The sequence below is a fragment of the Agelaius phoeniceus genome, chromosome 7 (genome assembly GCF_051311805.1).
Source record: "Agelaius phoeniceus isolate bAgePho1 chromosome 7, bAgePho1.hap1, whole genome shotgun sequence".
NCBI classification, from domain to species: domain Eukaryota; kingdom Metazoa; phylum Chordata; class Aves; order Passeriformes; family Icteridae; genus Agelaius; species Agelaius phoeniceus.
In genome coordinates, this window is record NC_135271.1 from 45083517 (window position 1) to 45105838 (window position 22322).

A 22322-nucleotide genomic window follows, 5' to 3' on the forward strand; every position below is an offset into this window, starting at 1 on the left:
AGAGTTTAATATGTCTGAAATTCATTTTTCACAGAAAGTCAGTAGGAAATAGAAAAATCCTCACAGAAGCATCCAAATACAGCTCGACCAATTTTTTTTCTGTGTTCAAATATGTCATAGTGATATGTCTGGAAAGTGAGTGCCTTCCATTAGTGCAGCGCTGCACCTCAGACAGGTGCCCCGCTGGTGGCTGACCCCAATATAATTGTCCAGGACCTGCAGCAGTCAGTTTTCCTCTGGTATGTCTCCCCCAAACCATCATCTCTTTCCTTAACTTTTACTCTAAAATCCTGTCAAGCTCATAAATGCCTTTCCCATTCCTTTTCCTCTCTGAGGGCTCACTCCTGGCTGACATGCTGATGGATTTGTAAAGGAAGCACTGATGGAGCACACTCCGTTCTGCCGCCCGACCAATTAGCAGTGCATCCAGCGGCTGTCCCTGGAGGGCTGCACAGGCAGGAGCCCACTCAGGATGAGAAGTTAGCACTTACAAAACAAATAATGCCTCATATGAGTTGGTAATTACTGAGTCCTTCAGTTCCCATGGCGAAAATCGAGATAAAAGTGGGTTTTAGCCCTTGTGCCAGTTTTGGAACTGCTCCCTTCAGCCTATGAAGTTGGAACACTCGGAGTGTGTTGGTGATGTGCTGTGTGTGAGTATCTAGAGAGGGTTTATGGACCCACCAGTCTCAGCTGTGAGCTGTGTTCTCCTGGGGCTGTGTTGCTGGTGGTGTGTGTGCCCCTGTTCACAGGCAGAATGGGAAAGGGGGTGTAAAAGACAACAAGGAGCAGAATAATGAACAGAATCCAGTGGTGTGGTGATGGTCACTTAAACTGTTAAAGCAGGAACTCAAGTAATTGTGAGTGGTCACTCAAATTCAAAGCTACATTTATTGAAACTGGGGTTAGAACATCTTCTTCCCAAAGGGTATCTCAAAGCTCATTCTGAATGAACATGGAGGTGTAAGTTGAAATGATTCTTTCGACCTTGTACTTTCTGAAAATTGTACTGACACTTGAAACATCAAATTAGCCAGGAGGTTTTTTGGCTATGATTTCAGAGATCTTTTATGCTGAATATTAAGGAGAAAGGAGCTATGCACAGAAAAAAAAAAAAGAAAAATCCCAGGTAACTTGATGAAAGCCTTATAAATAACTGTTTGAAAATAAGACATTGTCATACTGGAACTAATACTGCTATTGAACTAGTTGGAAAGTTATATTGACATTATTCAAGAATGTTTTATCTCTAGTACTTGTGATTCTAAGCTGTGCATTTACTGGATGTTGCCATTGGGAAAATGGACACCTATTATGTATTCTTCTAAGAAAGGACAGTCATCCGGGATTCAGCACATGGCTGAGCAAAGGAAGCAGAGAGAAAATTAATTTTCATAGGGAAAGTTGGGCAGAAGATGAAAAAAAATACATTAGAGAGGTGGCTGAGGGGAATAAGATAATCTAAAGACCAAAGATCACCTGTTGAACCAAATAAATAATTCAAGAAAACCCTTGATGCCCAGAGACCCTGGGCTGAATTGGAAACTGAGCTCTGCCAGTCCTTGCCTGCTGTTATGAATCAGTACCAGACAGCTCTACTGTACTGTGCCAGAGGCTGGGATCTCCCCCAGCTGATCTTGGCAGGCTCAGGCTCTGCCAGTGGCTTGTGCTGTCCTGAAACAGCCATAATTTCCCTGCCTTGCATCATGATGTCTGCTCTCAGAAATTACCTCCCACTGAACTGAGGGCCAGCTCACCGACCTACTTCTCCTGCAGGAACTTCCATGCCCTACATATACTAGGCTGAATGTTTTAAATAAAGATTTAACATTAATAAAATACCCATCAGCCCAGGCAGGATGATGGTGTTTTGGGCTTAAAGGTGTCTGCAGGGTGAAGGCCCATTGACACTTAGATTCCCAGTGCTTGGTCTGAAAGTGTGATTAAAGCTTCTGAGGTGACTTATAGCCTCACACTGTTCTTGATGCTCGTATTAAATAGCCACAGTCTCTTCAGGGAAATGTGCTGCAGCCTGAGGAGAGCTAGGTCAGGCAGTAGAGGTTAGTCCTTGGGTTTCTCATGACTTCTAGGAAATCTTGGACATTGCCTTGCCCCCAGGTTTCTGAAATCCAGTGCTGTGATCAATCTCAATAGTTGGCAGACCAAATGATTCTGGAAAACCAGCCCAATTGCAATAAATGCTTTCAGATTATTGTCCCAAATGATCTATTGAAAAAGGAACAGTTGAAGGCAAGAGTGAGCAAATGAGAGCATTTTCTGAAAGAGCAAATCACAGAGGGAGCCCCTGGCCATTTTTCAGGCTCTATCACATAATCAGAAGCATTCAAAAGCAGGAAGTGTTGGAGGGAGATAAGGGACATGTACATGAGGGCAGTGAGGTCATGGGTAATAATTGGCAAGAACCTGAGAGAAGCTGACCAGTCTAACCTCCTTAGGTTTATCTCAGAGAAGAGTAAAAACATTTATGCAGTATTAAGATACCCAGTTCCAGTTTGTGGGAGGATGCAGATAAAAGCAGCACAGAGCATCTTAGGAGCCAGCATGGCCTAATTAAGAAAAAATACTGAACGTAATCCCCTAAGACTCCTCTCAATGGTTCTTTGCTCAGGCAGCAGAGTTCAGCGTAAACAAGTTAAATATGCTGATATAAAACTGAATTGTGTAATAAACGTAGATAGCAAGCTTTTCTTTCCTTCTAATGCCTGGGAAGAGCACAGTAAGGGGGCCAAGGAGCCAGGGGAGAGCAAGCAGTGTAGTGTTTGAATGGAATGTTCCCCTTTTCCATCAAAGTCTGGGTTCAACCCATGTGTGCTTAAGCTAAAGATTTCTAGGACTTGTGTTTTCTAGCACCCCTGTGCTGCCCAGGCTGCTTCTGAATGGGGGTTTGGGCTGCAGGTAACTCAGCTGTGTCATCCCACTGCTGGGGGAGGGGGAAGAGCCAAATATTGGTGTGAAAAGGCATCTGGGGCTGAGCAGTGTCTGTGGGGGTTCCTAGCAGTTCCCAAACACATAAATATCAAAGAAAGACACTGTTTACACAATGTGGTGCCTGGGGGTATAATGGTAATGGGCTGGAATTAAGAGTGGAGATAGAGGCTGACTATAAGGAAGAGTCTTCCTAGCTAATGCTAATCAACCAATGCCACAGTGCCCTTTCCAGAGGGAAAGAGCTGTTAAAAGAGGACCAAATTAACTCTTCCTATAGGAATTTCTCAAGTTCATTAGATCCTACCAGAGGCCTGGGCGTGGGTTACTGCTCTGTGCAATTCTGCTGATGGAGTGAGCTATGGAGAAGATGAATAACCATGCTCATGGTCCTGTTATTTGTGCTGTGTCAGAGCAGCACTTGCCTCTGCTGCCCTGCCAGCCTGATGGAGAATGTGACCTCACTGGAGATGTGCTTACATCCCCTGTCTGCTGCTGCTGTGTCTGCACTTCTGGTGTGCTTGTGGTGCAATGGAAACAAAGAAAACAATCCAAAAGAGACAGTATAGCAGAAAAAAGTCTGAATGCTTAGTATCATATTGCTTTGGGATAAAACAAGATAGGCTTCTGGAAGCAGTCAGTCTGAGGGGGGTAATTCTCACCAAAAGTTGGGAATGTGTTCTTGCCATTAGAATTGATGAAATTGTCATTTGCTGTAAGTAGATGTACTCTGAAGGAGTCTGCACATATTACTGTACCAAGCAAAGATAATCTTGCCTCACTGTATCCTGGTCTCTTCTCTATTTTAGAGCTGCCCCTGTGTGCACCATCAGGGCTTCCTTCAGTACTTCACTTAATTTTCTTTAAGCCTCCCATAATTGTTCCCCAAGGAAAGGTGTATTTTACCCACTGTGGCATCTCACCTCATCCCCAGGAGGTCCTAAAAGCATAGCCATTATAATAGTGTCTGTCATCAGCTTTTTCTCTGCCCCAGCCCTCCCTGCTGGTGATGTGTTTTGTTGATTCCAGGAATGCAAAAAGCACCAAGACTATAATCTTTGGAAAGCATCCAAGGGAGTTTTCCAGAAGGCAGGGAGCAGTGTTGAGGTGACTTTCTCTCAGGTGAATGCTGTGGTCCCTCATGCTCTTCTGCACCTGCCAGCACCTCTGGGTTGCTGCTGTAGGGGGCTCAAACAGTGCTGAGTGGCTTTGATGGCATTCCCCACTGGACAGATGGGATTTTTGTGTTCCTGATTATAGGTGGAAATCCCAAGTGCCAGCAGTAGGGATATCCCTGATGTCTTCTGCTTGTGTGAACCATGCAGCTCCTGGCCAATGTGCCTTTAGGCTTTTTCCTTTAGCTGCTTTGGTTTCACTCTGCAGTGCTCAGGTGCAGCCGTAATTGTTTTGTCTGGATGAGTGAGGAAAAGAAATCCTTTTTCCTTTTGTGTGGGGAATCTCATGTCAGAGATATTTACAAAGAGCCCTCTGGCTGGCAGTGCTCCCCAGCTACCTGCTCACATCCCTTGTGGTTAACAGGAGCACATCCTGCTCCAGAGACCTCTGTCCAGTGCTTGAGGGAGCCAGGCAGGAACAGAGAGGCATAAATTTTGTGGTTTGGGTTGTTTATTTTGAACATCCTGTTTTGCTGACTATCACAGTGAGAGATATGATTTTTGTTGGTGTCCAGCAGTTGCCTGAGTTAGAAAGTCAGGCACTGTCCTTGAGAAGCATCTTCCACTGTGTTTAGAAGGGAAAAATGCTGCCTGAGGAAAACAGAAAAAAGTTTTATGTTTTCCTCAAAATTGCAATGGCTTTTGTTTTTATTAGGAGAAATATTTCCATGCCTAAACATGCACAAGCACAAATAAAATTTGATTACTTCTTTTTTCATTTCCATGGTGCAAAAGAAGGAATTCGTTTGGTGCTTTTCCTTCTCTGAAAGTTTTTGTTGATATCATAGTAGGTAACAGAAGGCAGCTCAATTTTTTGATTACATAAACTAAAAAAAAACCCAAAACAACCAAAAATCCAACCCTAAACTATTACTTATTCCAAATACAGTGGATTTTTCAGGGATCTCTAGCAGGCTATATTTCTCTATACCCATCTGAAGCAATGTGCTTTATGCTGGTCCTTCATAGCCTAGACTTGCCAACATTTGGCAATTAAAAATGCCATTTGGAAACTGTCTGATGTCCCTATAGCAAACACTGAGAGGAGTTTACTGCCATGCTCAAGTAGGTTTGAATGGCTTTTTGAGTGAGCAGTTACTGTCCTTGCTGTGGAGTGTTTGTGTCTAAGTCTAAAAGAAAAGGCAGTGAAATGTGGCTTGTTCCATGTCCCATTATTTAAAGGGTGGCTACAAAGAAGGTGGAGGCTACAAAGAAGGAGGAGTTGTATGGAAAAGGCAACAGGGAGGAAAAAAAGGTTTCTCCTTCCAGCTGGACTCAAGGACATTTTTTCACAGTGAGAATAATGCATTGGAATAATCTCCCCAGGGAGGTGGTGGTTTCCCCAGTGTTGGACACTCCTGTGATGCTGGGCAGGGTGCTGGGCTACCTTGCCTAGACTGTGCTTTTGCCATGAAAAGTTGGACCAGATGATCCCTGAGGTCCCATCCAGCCTCGTATTCTCTGATTCTGTGATTCTCTGAAATTTGTGTGTCTGGACACACACACACTGGTGTGCAGCTGCTCTGTGGGAGAGGCTTTGGTACAAGCTGAATGGAGCTTGGCTCTTACACTGCACTGCTTGCTGAAAGCAAAGATTTCCAAGGTTGGCTTTGTGAAATAAGCTGAAAATAACCCCACAAGTGTTGCCAGTAGAGCAAATGATGGCCACTAGCAAATGATAGGTCACTATCAAGCTGTCAGTAGATATACAGGCATTAGCCTTTTAAGTGTTGCTGCTTTTCCAACTTTTGTGCCTATTGCATGTGTCTCACACGATCAGAGGCTGTTACAGGACTTGCCAAAATCACAAAGGGATGATCCAAGTCTAGCCCAGCAGAGTTCCATGGATTCCCTGTTACAAATAACTTTGTCATTGCTTCTCCATGTGCTTCTGTCCAGCCTCAGACATATTTTGCTTTGTGTTATATTTTGTCAAGCCTTTGTAAAACATAGCGAGCCTCTTCCTTTAGTGTTTTCCTTTGTCTTTTCCTTGCCTTCATCCTTCACAGTGTCACTGCCAGTATTCCTTGTTACCATATTTCTCCTCTTTCTTACTTCCCCTGAAATGCACTTCTGCACAGTGAATATTTGCCCTTCTTTGCCAGTTATTCTCTCTCTTTCTTTTCACTTTCCTGTCAATCAGCTCCTGTTTATTCCTAGTGATATCCATGCATACATGCATATATTTGTCCATGTGCCAGATACTACACACTGACCTGCAGGAAGGTCAGAGGTGCACTGCAAAGGAAGGGGTCTTAGTAATAAAAGCCAGCAGGAGCAGCTGTCTCAGAAACAAAACAAAGATCTGGAAGCCTCTATCCAGAGACAGGAGACTCCAATTTGCATTTCCAAGTATTCCATCTATTTTCACTACCCCAGAGTTACAGTTGAGAAATGGCAAAATTCATTGATGAATAAATGCAGGCAAAGGAGTTTTTGCTTTATTTAAATAATTACTTTTTTTTGTTTTCCTCCTTAATCCTGATGGTGTTGGTGCCATTGTGACTTAGCTAAGAACTGTATTCTCCTTTTGAATTCCAGCTCCTGTCTTGCTTAAAATTTAGTAGCTAGAGCTGATGCAGTAAATAAAATATTGTCATCTTTGGGGGATCCACATTTATGGGCTGATACATGAACTGGCTGAACTCCAGTGTGCCTCTGATCTATAATGCAGAACTGTGGTTTTTTGAGAGCCTCTCAAAATATACATGAAATCCACACAAGAATCCCCTCAACTTCAACGTGCAATTTGTATTTAAAGTATGTAGTGTGGCTTAATAAATGTGGTGCTCACTGGATGACTAATCCATCATTTAGAAGTCTTCTGTGGAGTTCCTCATTCAAAGATCCTAAAACCAGGAGTACGTGAGGATGATGATGATGATGATGATGATGATGATGATGATGATGATGATGATGATGATGAGGAGGAGGGTCTTCTTTGACCCCTTGTACAGGATAAGCTCCTTGTCTGCAGTCAAATCCCTGCCTAGCTGGGGAGGTTTGTGGAAAGTCACAGTCTTTGGCTGGGGGAGGAAAAACCCTGGATAAACTGATCCAGTAGATAATTTCCTTCACACTTAAAAAGTTCCCTCTTTGTTTATCATTTTAGGTTGAATTTGTCTAACTGAAGCTCTCAGCCTTGGGAACATACATCTTTATCTGTTAGCTTAAAAAAGAGGTCTTCTAAGAGAAATTCTCTCTGTATATTCTCAAAAATAATTGAATCTCCTTTTTCCCACCTCTCATCTGAACTGAAGTGGGTTCCTTAATTTTCCTACTTTTAGGCAAGTGTTCCAGACTTTGAATTATTTTCCTGGGTTTCCTTTAACTGCTCTGTCATTATCAATGCTTTTACAATGAGGAGCTAGGACTGTAGGCAGTGTTACAACAACCGTGTTGTTAATATTTAATATAATGGAAATTCTTCCCCCCTATTCCTCTATGAGGTATAAGGCAGCCCCAGGTTTCCAAAACAGAGTCTGGCAATCTGTGATTTATTCAAGGCAGCAGTGAATAAGCCAGCATAGAGCTCAGTGATGCTGCAGATAGATGGTTTCAAGCTGCTGGAAGATCTCTTTAAAGCTCTCTCAGGTGTCTTTTTGCTACTCTGCATCTGGTGTGATACAGCAGAGTTATTTCTTTTTATGGCTAAGCATTGCTATTTTATCTGACAATGGTACCATACTTTGTTGACAGACCTGCCATCATATAGATGGTAACTAATTATATTGGTGTTTTAAATGTTTGCCTGTAAAGCAACAGAGGAAATGCCACCGCTCACCTTGGCAGTTTGATTCTGGTCTTTATAGAGTTACTGCCATCAGTTTTTCCCCAGTTGGTTCAAATCCTTCAGATTTCTCTTCAACTTGGACACCTAAGCCTGGCTGTGCTTCCTGAGCTGAATCTGTGCCACAGCTGAAGTGGTACCTCAGTGTTTTACAAACTCTGCGTTTGTCTCATCATTTTGCTATACTATTGGATCACATTCTCTTTATGGCTCTCTGCAATTCCTGGATCCAGGACAGTGGTACCACTGAGGGGCTGTTTGTTTCTCATCCTGTGCTCTCACTGTTGTCTGGTCAGTCTCTGGTCACTGTAGTTCTCTACTTCTCTTTCAACTTATTTTTTCATGCCATGTCACTAATTCATAAAGTACACCTTGAATTCTGGAATTCCTGTCCTCCAGTAGCCCCGCTGTCCCTCTCACCTTGGCAGGATCCACAGTCACTAAGAATCATTTTCAGTCCATCAGCCTTACATTAATGAAAAGAAGGGATATGACTGGATACAGAACATAAAGCTCTGCAGAGCCATGTGTGTGGTTTCCTGCCAGTTTTACACTTTACTGTTCTGAATGTGATTTTCCAGCATTGTACTGCAGAGTATTAGATTAATCCAAACCATATTTCCTTAGCCTGAAGGTTTGTGAAAGGCTTACTAAGGTCGACATAATACCTGCCATTTCACCCCTATCCACAGCATCTCATCCTGTTACTGAAGAACATTACAATGATTTCACAGAGTTTGTTCTTGACAAACCCATGCTGCCTGCTACTCATCTCCTTGTTATTTTCTACTGCTTATAGATGATGTCTGTAGAAAAATATTTTCTGAAGAATAAAGGTTTGTATGACTGCTGTGCAATTCACTGTTTTCCTCATTTCTTCCTCCAGCTCTCTTGCATTGCACCTTCTGAAGATGCTGGGCATCTTGTCCCTGTCATTCCTAAATAACCCCATTGACACAGGAGTTATTTCAAGTGTCTCTTCCAGTTTGCCCTCCTTGTTGGCCAAACTTTCTGAGTCAGTGCCTATCATAAAAAGTTTATCTCACCTTTCTTTGTCTTCACCCTGTTGATCTTCCATTTTCTAGCATTCCCTCTATTGTAAATTGACTTGCTTTTAGTGTTGGGCTTTCTCTGTGTGGCTCCTATGATAGGTAGTTGTGTTTCCCCTCATTTCTTTTGACTCTTCAGCTCCTTTCAGATCTGCTATTCGACATCAGTTTCTTGTCTCTGCCTTGTTAATTTTCCTTACTTTCTCATCTGCAATAGGCTGAGTGAATACTTTCCTTTAGTCCATTTGCATGATCTTTAAATTACTGCATCCTCTAATTTATATCACATGCTATTTGCTTTGTTGCATTATTTAATTCTCTAAAAGGTTTCAGGTAGAGTGGTTCATGAGTACAACACACTGCAAAGCACAGCTGGGTTGTGTAGTCTCCATATGAATTTGCTTTCTATTTTCTCCTTTTACTTGCTGTTTTGGGAAACAGCCTTTTTCATTCCATTATTTCCAGAGTCATGGATGCATGAAGGTGGTGCTCCAGGGAATGGCAGAGGTGTGAGAACTGCTGAATCACTCATGCCCTGACATCCCCATCCTGAATGGTGGTACAGAGCAGGACTTGGTGCACTGGTGGTGCTTATTATAGGGTACAGGACCCTCTGGTATGTGAACAAATCAGGAATTCAGTGTTCTGGTAGGGTTCCTGCAGTCAGACACTCATAAATTCCTTAAAACCAAGAAAATACAACTGTGTACTAGATGCTGGTGTTTGCAGACTATGGGCACATGTGCATGAGAATTATTCTGCTGTTCCCTCACAGAATCATGGAATGGTTTGGGTTGTAAGGGACCTTAAATAATATCCAGTCCAACCTCCCCAGCACACCCCTAGGGATGTGTTCCTTGTCAGATTTATTTAAAAACCCATCTATTTACTTTTTATATAGCTTCTCATTAATCAGCAATATATAGGCAGTATTGATGTCCATTTAAATAAATACATACTGCAGCAAAAATTCACCATGATCAATACTTTTTTTTCCCCTAAATTTTAGTGAAGCACCTATAAATGTTCAGATGTTTCTTGCTTGCTACAGCACATCCCAGTGGAATTCTGTAGAAGTCTGCATTTATTTGTGTGGGTTTGTGCAGGTCCATGTAAAGCATTTAACCTCAAACTACAGGTCAGTGATAGAAGTGCAGGAATCTGAAAATACATATTCCTGAATAATACAATTCATTGCCCTGAAAGAAAGGAATGGAAACAGAGAAGAAAGGAAGGACTGGAAACAGAGAAGGTGTCAGCTACCCCACAAGGTAGTGGCTCGCAAGCAATTCCCTCTTATCTTTTGGCTTGGGGACAGTGTATGTGCACTCTGATGTTCAAAGTAGGTTGGGTAGATTTAACTTCTGGCTCAAGGGAGCCTTTAGTTTATTAAATATGGATGTTCTTTCAGGTAGAAACATGGTTTCTCTCTGCAGCACATCACTTTCCTTGAACATATGCATTTGGGGAAGAAAACTCAGCTCTTCTGTACCTAAATCTTTTCTGTCTGGATCCACCTGCAAGAAATAGCAATAAAAACTGTCAGATTGTAACATTTGCAGGATTTTTAAGTGTGCAGTGGTGTGGCTTTAGCTGCCTTCACATCTGTGGAATTGTGTGGCTGGTCCCAAGGCTGGGCTCAGTGCAGCACTGCTGGGGGACCTGCCTTTGCCTCACCTGTGATTACAGTGAGAAAATCACTCGAGTTATTGCCGCGCCTAAACGCAGCGCTAAGGTCTGGCAGTGAGACAGCTCCCACAAACAGGCCGTGCAACAGGCTGTCACATCCCCTGCCTTCTGCATTATCTTGCTCTTCTAGGGAAATTTTCCCAGCTCCAGTTACTAATCAGGCTGTGGGTGATCTCTCTGAGCTCTGAAGCAATGGGATCTATCACTCATCCATCAGCGCCTGTCCCGCTCTCCCTGTGAGCATCCATTTCTGCCTGGCTGCTGCTGAGGAGGAATGAGACCTGCTGCTGAGTGGGCTGGGAGAGAGCCACAGTCTCATCCTGACAAAACAATCAGATTATGGGCTGGTTTGCATTTCTGTTCCTGCTTTTGCAAGAACATAAACTGGACTGTTTCTTGCTGTGACTGCGGGAAGCCTCAGGAGCAGCTTGCTCCTGCTTCCAGCCTTTGGTGTAGCCTCATAGACGAGTGTTTCAAAAAACGTAACTTTCAACTGCCTGACACTCCCCAGTCTCTTCTATCTCTTGTCTATAGTGCTATCAATCAAATTGTTCTTGTCAGTTAACTGGTTTTAAATCTCATGTGGAAAAAATTGTCAGTTCAAGATCATACTACAGTAAGGACAGATGAGACTGCTCTTATTGCGTTAATTCATTCTTGCTTAAAGAAGTGAAAATAAACTGATAGGATATCAATTTGAACCTCTTAGACCTTGAAATGATTTAAAATCTCCTAAAAGAAAGGCTAGGGCTGAGCTGTGTCTCCAAGGCATCATTTTTAACTTAGCAGGAAACTCTGATGGTCTTTCCTTTAAATTGCCTATTGTCCAGATGCCTACAAAGAAAGTGCTTCTGTGGGACTGTTTGTGTTTAGTGACGGCGTTTATTTCATCTCGTGTGACAGATGACTTGGCTTCTGGATCGAGTAATTACTTGCTCACATCCTGCTGGGGCAGGTTTCTGACCTGCTGGAGCAGTGATTTGCTCTGGGAGCGCTGGCTGGCTGGGCAGGGAGCTGCTGGTGGCGGTGACAGGCTCCAGAACCCCGTGTCCCCAGGCTGGGGTGGCTCCTGCCACTCCTCTGTGGGGACTTCTGGGGTGCTTCAGTCAGAGGAGAGGCGAGGAGAGGGACATGGCTGCTGCAGGCTTCGCTAATGACAGAGCTGCAATTAATATCTGAATACCTGAAAGCCTTTCTGGTCCCTTACGACTGATAGTCCATAATTGTGGGGTGTCTCACCAGATTTCAGGTTCATAGATTTTCTTAGATTTTCCAAAAAAATTTTTTATTGTCCTAAACTTTGATTGTGAGACACAGTGATGAGCTCCTGAGGATTACTGGATGGAGCTGAATGAACTCTGCTTTATTCTTCAGCATAGTAGAGCTTTTCATTCACTCACAAAGAAATGCTTGATTTCTGCTTGAGGTAATTTTTTTTTTTTTAAGACGGGGTAATCAAAGCATTGAATGCAACATTACATTGTGGCAATTTTATTTTAAGCAGATTTTCTGCCTTTTTTTCCTTTTTTTTTTGCAATATTATCATGCAGCAGCCAAACTAATGCATATATAATTTTCTTTCCTTTCTGCTTGTCATGCCCTGCTAACATGGACATCTACAAAGGCTCAGGTTGGTGTTGCAATCTGTCTTCATCTTGTTGTTCTCATCTAGTAAAAAAGGGCTTCGATGTTTTTTTCATCAATCAGCTTTTTTTTCTCTTCCTCTCTTTAAAACTGGATCCAACATTATTATAACATTACAGATTCATCCAGAGAGGTGCCACATTTGTTTGTTACCCCTGAAACTTCAGCTGTAGCAAAATGTGCTGTTTCAGAAACAAGGGGTATTGATTCATTTCTATCTACTTAAATTTTCTATGCTTGTCTGGCTTTGTGACAGGGAGGCAGCAGCACCTACAAGTTCTGAAATCTGAAAAAATGCACTGAAACTCTCACTAATGAGTTTCTGCCTTGTCTTAAACCCCTGTATCTGACATCACTGTAAGATGGCATTTGTTAGTATCTTACCTGGATTTAGTATTTTCTTGGTAGGAATGAAACATAATTAAAATGTAAAATAAAAAGCAGAGGCACAGGAACTGGCCCTTAGTGACTGTATTCTCATAAGCCCCCCCTTCCCACTTTAACTCCTCAGTTCTTTTGGAAAACTCTGAGACTAAATTGTCTTGCCTGAGTATTTCAGGTAGAAATAAATACTCAATATGTGCAGGGTTATACTTTGTGCTATGTCCTGCTTGTCAGAGGTTGTACTGACAGTAAAATCATGAATAAAACCAGACAGGCAGGTTTGGGGCCAGGAGCTGCATGTTTTTTCCTGGTTTACTCGTGTTGAATGATGCCAATTTGGTATTTTAATCTCTGAGAAAAAGCACTCATGCTTTACCCTGTTACCACTTGGTGTTTCTAGTGCCTGCACCAATCTCACAGCAAATATAACCACTTACCACTTGTAAATATGAATTAATAAGCCTTGCTGAGCAACATGGTAGCTCTATCAGAGTGAGATGTAATGACTGGGGTTCGACAGAGCTCGCCTCAATTAACTTTCTAAACAAGGCATTTTCCACTCATTGCACTTAAGAATTTGGAATAAATCAGTGTCTGACTTGGAATATTTAATTATCCATTAGAAGAAAGTAAGGGGTTTACTAGGAGCATTTTGTGAAGTCCAGCAAAAAAATAGATGAAGTAAAAGCATCTAAAGGCCATGGTGAGGAAAATGCAGCATCCAGATGTCTTTATAGCAAGAATACTCTGCTGCTTTCCTAATTTCTCCTCTTTTCCTCATTTTGCAGCCAGAATTTTACAGTGCTGCTTTTTTTGATGGCTTCATCTTGAAATGTCTTTATCTGAACTTTCCAGGATCTGATTTTAAGCTGAGATATCATCAGTTAGTGCAAGAAACTGGGCATTTCCAGACTGAGTCCCCCACTCCCCGAGGGCTTCCTTGCCACCCTCTAGTAAATCACTCAACTCTTCATCCTCAGTTGTCTCATGTGTAAATTAGGATTTAAGTTGAGCAGTTTTGAGGATTGGGCTATAAATAGATAATCAAGAGCAGGGAAAACTTCACAGGCTTGATAAGTGTTTTCACTCTTTTCAGAGAAAATAATTTTTCAGCAGTTTTTGAAGCAGTGGAGTAAGGGTGAGGGGTCTGTTTGTGCAGGGGTTTCCATTCTGCCCACAGGGCTGATCCTGGGAACTGGAGCAACTCTGTGTCTGTGCTGTTGGAATTGCTGCCCTGCCTCTGAACTTAGAATAAAACAGATCCCATCCTTTTGCTGGATACAAAGTTTTAGGCAGTTTCAGGTTTTTTTTGGTTCAACACCAGTGAAGGCTTTTCAGAACCTCACAGAGCTCTAATTGATTTCCTTTTCTCCACACCACAAAGGAGGTAAGAAACACAAACTCCTTTGATTTGGGTGTAAATAAAAACTAAAACTGCTGAATTTGTTTCACAAGTATTTGTGCAGGGATCTGCTAGAGGCATACAAAATTCAGGAATTCTGATAATTTAGAAGTCTTACCACAGATCTGTTCAAACTTTTGTGCTCCAAGTAATTTTGAGCAATTTTTTTTTTTTTTTAGTTTTGGTGACTATTTGCTGCAGCATCCAAAGACCTAAAGACAAATATTCATCAATATGAAGCTGCTGCTTTGCAAAATCTAATTTGCTTGAAAATTAACTGTTCAACCAGGTTTAAGACTGGTGAGTGGTTAGCATATTTCTGGCAATTGTGATCAATATATAAACCAGCATGAAATAAAATCAATTTTATTTTAAAGAGAACTATTTAATGTTGAAATTTTAATGACATAATCTCTGTGATGTAGTGTTTGTTAATGTGCAAGTGCTGGTCCTTCAGATATGCAGTTAATTCAGTAAAGCTTTTAAGTGCATGCTTAGATCTGCCAAATCAAACACGCAGTTAAGTAATTAACAAAGCAAGTATTCAATTTTTAATTCAGTTTTAAAGAACTAAATAAAAGAAATTCATTGTTAGAAATTATCTGGTTGCTATTAAACAGAATGTGAAAGCAGCATTGGAACATTATAAAAGTTATTCAGTTAATATATGGACATCTTTCAACCAAAGAAAAGATTTGGATGAACGAGATGGAGTCAACATAGAAGTCAAGCTTGTAGATTATTACAATGAATTGACATTTTTTCAGATGTATTTCCACCATACTGTGGATCCATTTGTGTTAGGGAGGTTGCAAGAGAAGTGCTGGCTGTGGCCCACATGTCACCAGCTGGTGGCCATAAGCTCTAAGAGGAGGAGAACATCCCACTGCTGCCTCCTCTTGCAGCCTGGATATGCACAGAACATACAAGTGGTTATGCAAAAAGTGTTACAAGTGAGCAAATTGCTGTCCAGTGTCAGTAGCAGTGGTTTTAGCCTTTACCAGCAAGTGTCTTTGCAAACCAGAGCAGGCTCTCTTTGCTTTATGTTACCTTATCTCCCTTTACTGTTACTCATGGTGGTCTCCATAGTTGGAAAATGGGTTGTTATTTCTTTGGTTCTGACTGTTTCAATGTATTAGGTCTAATGTAACCTTCATGTAAGGGCAGCCATGTGAAATGAACTTATGTTAGCAATGAATTTAGCCCATTTGTATTAGAAATGAATAGCACAGAGGTAGTCCTCAGGGTCTCAGGCAACTGCTACAGTGATCAGTTTGGTTGTTCTAATATAATAAGCAGATATTGACTTAGTTGGAGTGAACACCAAGATTTACTGTCATGAAAGCTAAAATATCGACTGAGGGAAAACCAGAGTCAATATTTACCTTGAGGGACAATAAATCTTGATGTTCACTGAAATATGAAGTCACTATGATTTTCAGAAGTGTTGAACCTCATTCTAGTTTATTCTGCAGGTGCTCATCAGACAGGCTACCTGAAGTATAGGTATGACTTTCTTTTAATGAATAACATCATTTGAGCGAGTGCATTTATTTCTATAAGTCCTTTGCAAACCTACATTTAAATAAGTGAGTTAGAGAACAATATAAATCACACCAAAGCTCTTGGGTGGTTAGATATTTGGATTTTTCATTAAAATGCAAGTATCAGCTATTAAAAGAGAAAATAAATAGATTAATACTTGAATATCTTGTTGAAGTAACTGTCTACATCAATAATGCTTTAGCAAGGGCTCAGGATTTGCGTTGGAGTGAGTGGGAACTGGTTTCTTTACTAGGGTAAGCTTTAGCAGTCTGTCTCTTAAAAGGTAGCTTTTGTCCTTCTTCCCTTTAATTTATTGAGAACTGTGCCCATCAACTTGATTTTGGGACTCAGGTGTTAGAGCAGTGTTCCAGGTTAATTCCCACTAACAAAGAGGAATACAGTGATCCAGTCAAAGGCAGCAGCAAAACTCCCCTTGGCTTCAGACAGTCATCACTACAGCCCTTGGTTCATTGAGCCCAAAACCCAGCAGGTAAATATGAATCAAAATTGAGGAAAGCAGTTAATTTGCTAAAATGCCAGAAGGCTGTGTTTATTTCTTGAGGCAGTGAGGGATGAAGCCAGGCTGGTTGCCCTGGGTGCTGATCTCTGCAGCTCCTCGCAGGTCAAGTGTCTGCAGCTTCCAGCATCTTTCTCCCTCCATGCAGAACAATGGGTTCCTGTGCCTATTGCATGGAATTCATTTTATTTTTGTCCTTCAGGACATGGATTGTGGCACTGCAGTTCCATACAGGGGCTCAGTGTGAAGGGGTTTGTAAATGCACTGTCATAGCAGGTTTGCATAAGCTTGGAGAAGGGTGAGCATTAAGCAGATTATTTTCAAAGGAACTGTTGTCTTTGTGCTTGGGAAGAGAAGTGTCACAGCTTTACAAGGGACTCCTGTATCTGCAGCAGACTTAGTGGATGGCAAACTTGATGGGGGCCAGGAGACCATGTGTAATTTGAAGGCTGGATGCACTCTGTAACAGCCAGGGATCCATGGGAGCACATCCCAACCCCCTCCAGCACTGGGTGCTTTGGGTTCCTGGGTTGGTGAGGAGTGAGGACACCACATCCCATCCCAGCCCCTGTTCAGAGTCAGGACAGGGGTGTTCCCATAGACTCAGGAGGTGAGAAGTGAACTTAGGGTCTTCTGTTTTGTGGGACCCACAGAAACAGCAATGCTTAGTCCAAACTCTTTGAAAATGAAAAATCAAGAGCATGTCTGTTTGACCCTCTTAAGGTCAAAAGCAAAAACAGAAATGGAAGGCTTCAGGTTTGCTGTAGGTTTTTTCCATATTAAAAAAAAAAATAAAAAGGAGGAATTGGAGGTGATTGAAAACAAATTATGGCAAGCCAGGAGAGAAAATAGGAGGAAAACATTCTCCTGTGGAGGAAAGAACCACATGCCACATCACTGTGGTTTTTAAATTCAAAGATGGAGTTACAAATTGTATTCACAGCTTCCTGAACTCATTCCCACTGAGTTCCACCTGTGGAAATTTTGCATCTCCTTGAGACTCCCACTTAGGAGCTTAATGGCATCCACGGGTGCCTGTTGTAACTTGTTCTGAAGAAATCTGTCCCTCCTGGTGATGCAGGTGGTTATTTACATCTCCCCAGTGTCCCAGAGGTGCTGCCAGAGATGGCATTGCTCAGCATTGACACAGGGCAGAGCAGAGAGCTTGTTCACAGCAACAGTGTGCTGTGGTGTCAGCACAATAACTTAGGAAAACAGGTTATTTGTGACAGCTATAATTCAGGTTTTCAGTGGTGAGTGGAAGCTGGGGATCCTGACCGAAGAGGAAATATTGCACAGGTCAGCAGCAGATCACTGGGGATCTGAGGTACCCCAGGGACAAGCAGGCAGTGCTGTGTCCCCTCCCTCCTCCAGCACAAAGTGGGATGTCTGTCTGTCTGTCTGTCTGTTGGAGGAGGAAGAGAGCTGATGACACTTCACACGTAATCGAACAGTGTTTGACACAGTCAGACAGCAGGCTAGAAGTGCTCTATTAATGGCTTTGTTATTGTGATCCTCCCTGCTCTTTAAAGAGCACATTTGAGGTATCACTTCACATTATGTGTATTTGTGTCAGTGCCTGTGGGATTTCTGTTTTGGCTCACAGGATCCTCAGATTGATTTTAGTTCGTGTGGCATCCCATGCCTGCCCAACTCAGTCTGGTTTTCCTACACAGTTACCATAGCACGTAATGCCACAGGAGGTATTGACCACTAAAATCCATTTATGGTAAATGCCTGATGTTAAGCCTTTGCTGCTGCCCACAGGTGGGTTTTGCTGGTTAGGAGGGGTCTGAGGTTTAACAGATGTTAAGGGGAGCAATCAGAGGTCACTGAGACCATGAGATGGGATTCCCAAGCTCTTGGCCTCACCCTGGCTTCAGGTAGCAGGGTGAGTGCTGAGAACCTGCAGGTTCACAGTGGTATCCTCTAAGCCTGAGGAAGGGTTATTTAATAAAGCAAGGAAAAGAATCTTAAATCCCCAAAGCTGCTGTTTGTGCTGGACTGCCCTGGCTGCCCCACTGTGCCTGTGGAGGCTGGGAGGGAGGGAGGCAGCACCTCCTGCCTGCTCCCAAATTCAGCCTCCTCTCCAGAAGTGTAAAAGCAGGAACAAGCCACCCAGCTCTTAATAGAACCTACTTATTAAGTTTTACCATTCTTGACACTGCCCTGTGAGGCACCTTCTCACTGGTCTGGCCCCTGGCAGCCAGTTTCGTCCAAGCTTTGCTCTTTGCTCATTCCCTCTGTGATGAGGAAAAAACTGATCATGCCTCAAGCACCTGTTTCCCTCACTAATCGTCTCCTGTGGATGACAGGGTGTTTTATCAGGCAACATAGGCAGGCTGTAGTTTTTCCTTCCCCCTGTGGAGCAGGGAAACTAATAAATACTCCCTGACTCTACATCCATCTCCTGGATGGATGTCTGTGGGGAACACAAAGGCTTTGCAGTGCCTGAAGAGGGATTGCTGTTGTCCCTGGCACGTGCAGGGATGTGGCTGCAGGAGTCACTGGAGGTGACAGGCTGGTGGGGCAGGATGGTGGCTTCAGCTGAGCCCCAGCATCCATGGGCTCCCTGCTGGCTGCTGCTGAGCCCAGGCTTGGTGAGTGCTGCTTTTCAGTGTTCCCATGTACACCAGTTAATGATAACGAGCCTGGCTGCTCAGCTAATTAGCACTGCTTGTGGTGCTGCTTGCTCAGTGTGGGAAGCTCAGCTCTGAGTGCACTTTGTACAATGCACAGACACCTGTACACTCTGGAGCTGGGCCAGGTGCCAGTGCCCTGGTGCACAGTCCACATAGAACCAGAGAGTGGCTTCAGTTCAAATGGACCTTAAAGATCATCTCCTTTGCAGCTCCCCCATCATGGGCAGGGACACCTTCTGCTAGTTCAGGTTGCTCAAAGCCACATCCAGGTTTGTAATTTGTGCTTAATAATATGCCTAATAATATGTGCTTAACAATAATGTGCCCCTTTTGTTCCCTTCCTTTTCCCCTCCTCTGTGTGAAATGTGATTCTCTTACTGGTTAATATTGTCCTTGCCCTCACCCCTTCAAACTTTGATTTCTCTCTTTCCTGTGTTTTTACCTTTACATATTTTCCACTTTTCATCATCTGTTATTTTTCCTTCTCTGCTAAACCTATGCACAACATACAGACAGATCCACAGTTAAAATTAGTTTTGGACATTTTCTGTTTTGAAGGAGTTTTCCTTTTCAAGTTGTCTTTCTTCCATTTGAAATGAAGGCAATTTTCTGATGGGCCACCAGTTTTGTTTTCTGACTAGTATCTCAATTTTATTGTCTCCAAAAGGTTACAAAGAGGATTTCTTTTTTCTTGTGGCTGCAACATGTCTAGTCATAATCTGCTATTTTAAAATGAAGCTGTAAATTATTAAACATGTGTCTGAATCTTTTTGGGGGGTAGATGGGAGGCAGGCTATTGATTTATAATTATTCTACGGGTGAGAATGAAATGGCTTCACAGCAGCAAGGCTGAGGAGGTTTTGGTATGTGGAAGAAGAAATTTTAGGTGTGTTGTATTTTTCCAGGGTAGCACATTATGCTTCATGCAAAGCAACAGGGAATACTGTATCTTCAAATCAGCTTCTGCAGACAAACCAGATTCAAAATAAATAACTTTTATTCATCACTGTAATAGAAATGTTGATGCATTCATTTATTTAAACCTAAAAATCTGCTGAAGTGCTATATCTCAGTGTGCTGCTTTTAACAACCTGAATATCTGGCACCTTTTATCAAGCTTTTGGCTGTATTTTTCTCCCTATGTAGATACCATAGTTCAGGTGAACACGCTGTCGTGTTTGATTAGGAGATATGTTAGAGATAAGTCACTTGCAGGCAAAAAAGCGTTTACCATTTTTGTGTATAAAAATGAAATTTGTAGGAGGCATGAAATTTCATTCTTTTATGGTAAATGGCTTATAAGAATGCATTAGAAGCAAAGGTAAATGAGTGCTGATTTTAAGTTTGTACCTGCTGAAACACAAAAGGATGTGGTACATACGATCTTGGTGAATGACATGTGATAGATTATCCTGAGAGCAGGCAGAGCAAATGAAATTGTAATGGAGTTCCTCTTCTGGCTGCAGGAAATAGCTGTTATTTATCCTGCTTCCGAAGATGCTGCATGCATACTGCTGTTCATTATATACTTAAAAATCCCTTGGCAAGTCAATAATGAATAAATGAACTGAAAGCCATTACAGCAGCCTTAGCACTGGGAGTGTAAGCCAGGATACTTTTCAGTGTGCTTTATTGTGGGTGTGTTCTGCAGACACGCTAACCTGGACAGTTCAGCTGAAGAGTTTGGTTCTTTCTCCTGTCAGGTACACGAGGCAGTCCCATGCTACAGTGAGTGCAATCAGTATTCCTGGGAAGTAGGACCATGGTCTCCATGCAAAATCAGCAGTGAACAAAATTCCCTCCACTGTGGAGAAGGAATACAAACGAGGGAAGTCAGGTGCGTGAAGACAAAAGCTCAGGTATTCCAGATCAAAAAGAGCTGGTATGTTCTTGCATAAAGCTGCAATATCTGGCCATCTGACAGTGAGTGTGTTGCTGAGTCCAGTGTATTGCAAATGAAAAGAAACATGTGTTTATGTGCCATGGTTTACAGGAAAAGCATTTCAGAGATTCAGCCTTGGTTTTTCAGAAATACGGCATGATATTTAAATTAGTATTCTTCAACCTAAATGCCATGTATACATAAAGCTCTCTGAGGTGCAAAGCCTCCATATTTTGATTTGCTAACATTTTCCCCAAGTAATAGCACTGCATGCACCAGAGTGGCATTCATTATTACTGAATATTCATTCCCCAGGCATGGGGAAATGCTGAGTTCTTTCCAAATGTTCAGATGTTACTAGCAGGAGCACTAAGATTTGTTCTCGCTGGTTGTCACTTTCTGTTTGTTCCTTTGTCAGCCGATCAAAGTTAAAATCCCTCTGTATGAAGTAACAAAAGCATGTTATGCACGTAGCTGATTTCCATTTGCATTAACATATTAGTTTTATTTTTTGACCAGCCATGCTGCTTGTAGCTGTTGTCATGTCTATGTCCTGTATGGAGTTGAGAAAACTTGTTGATACCCATTGTGCCTGTGATACTCTAATTACAATGTGTGCTTTCTGTGTAGGTGTGTGAGCACGGCTGAGGACCACGGAGTGGAGACTGTGCCCAGCGCTCTGTGCAGTCAGGCTGAGGTCCCAGAGGCAGTGCAGAAGTGTACCTTGTACTGTCCCAGTGAGTGTGCAGTGTCTGACTGGGGACAGTGGAGCCCGTGTCCACAGGTAGGCTCTCCTGCCCATGTCCCTGGCAGTGTTCCTCACACAGCAGTCTTTGCTTCTCCTTCAACTATTTCATGGCCTAGTTATTTTCTAGGAAAGTAAATTATTTTCTGAGGGATGTCAGGCTTAATGGATCCTGCCAGCATGGTTGAATCTGGAGATATTTATGTCTCTACAGAGACAGAGCTATAGAAAGTTGGTTAGTGAAACACATAGTTATTACTGTGACAGTTGATTCAACACATCCTTCCCCCTGGTGTGCTATGGGAGAGGGCCCACACAAGCAGAGTGGGTGAAGGGACAGTATTCCAGCTGCACTAAGAGCTGAATGCCTTAGGAAGTGTTTGCAGGGGAGACCTCTGTCAGTGGTGCATGACTGCCATAACAACCTGCTGGTAAAACCTGGGGGTGACACTCCTCTGGACAGGTCCTAGTCCTCAAGGAATGACAGCTCTCCCCTCCCAACAAACACTATTTCTGTCCAGTGTTTCCTCCTCCTCAAACACTTGGGGGAAGATTTGAGGCAACAGCAGCAGAAGGGTATGACAGCAAGGTGCCTGAACAATTTGTCATGTCATGAAATACTCAAAACTTTGTGAATTATGCAGGGAATTCAAGCCACTGCAAAGTGCTCTGTGTTTTCCTAAGTGTGTAAGATGGAAAGAAGTTGCAAATTCTGTGTTATGAAAAGCCTCTGGCCTCAAACCACATGACTTCAGATCTATTGTTTCTCCCTGATCAGTGTTGAAATAGGTGCCAGGTTTAATCTCAGGGGGTTTTTTTAATAGACTTGCTTGATGTATTTAAGTGACAAACACATATTCATTGCCCCCATGTTAACAGGGCCATTACCAAAAGTTGAGTGGTTATTGGACA

General features: G+C 42.5%; 1 protein-coding gene across 4 annotated transcripts in view; it reads left to right on the forward strand.

The window, feature by feature from the left end:
• THSD7B (thrombospondin type 1 domain containing 7B) overlaps window positions 1-22322 on the forward strand; it is a 300207-nt gene that overhangs the window by 246513 nt on the left and 31372 nt on the right. For all 4 annotated transcript variants that reach the window (XM_077181738.1, XM_054636437.2, XM_077181740.1 and 1 more), the window contains exons 17-18: window positions 20487-20620; window positions 21296-21449. In XM_077181738.1, coding sequence (XP_077037853.1) covers window positions 20487-20620; window positions 21296-21449 — 288 coding nt within the window. The remainder of the gene's footprint in view (window positions 1-20486; window positions 20621-21295; window positions 21450-22322) is intronic.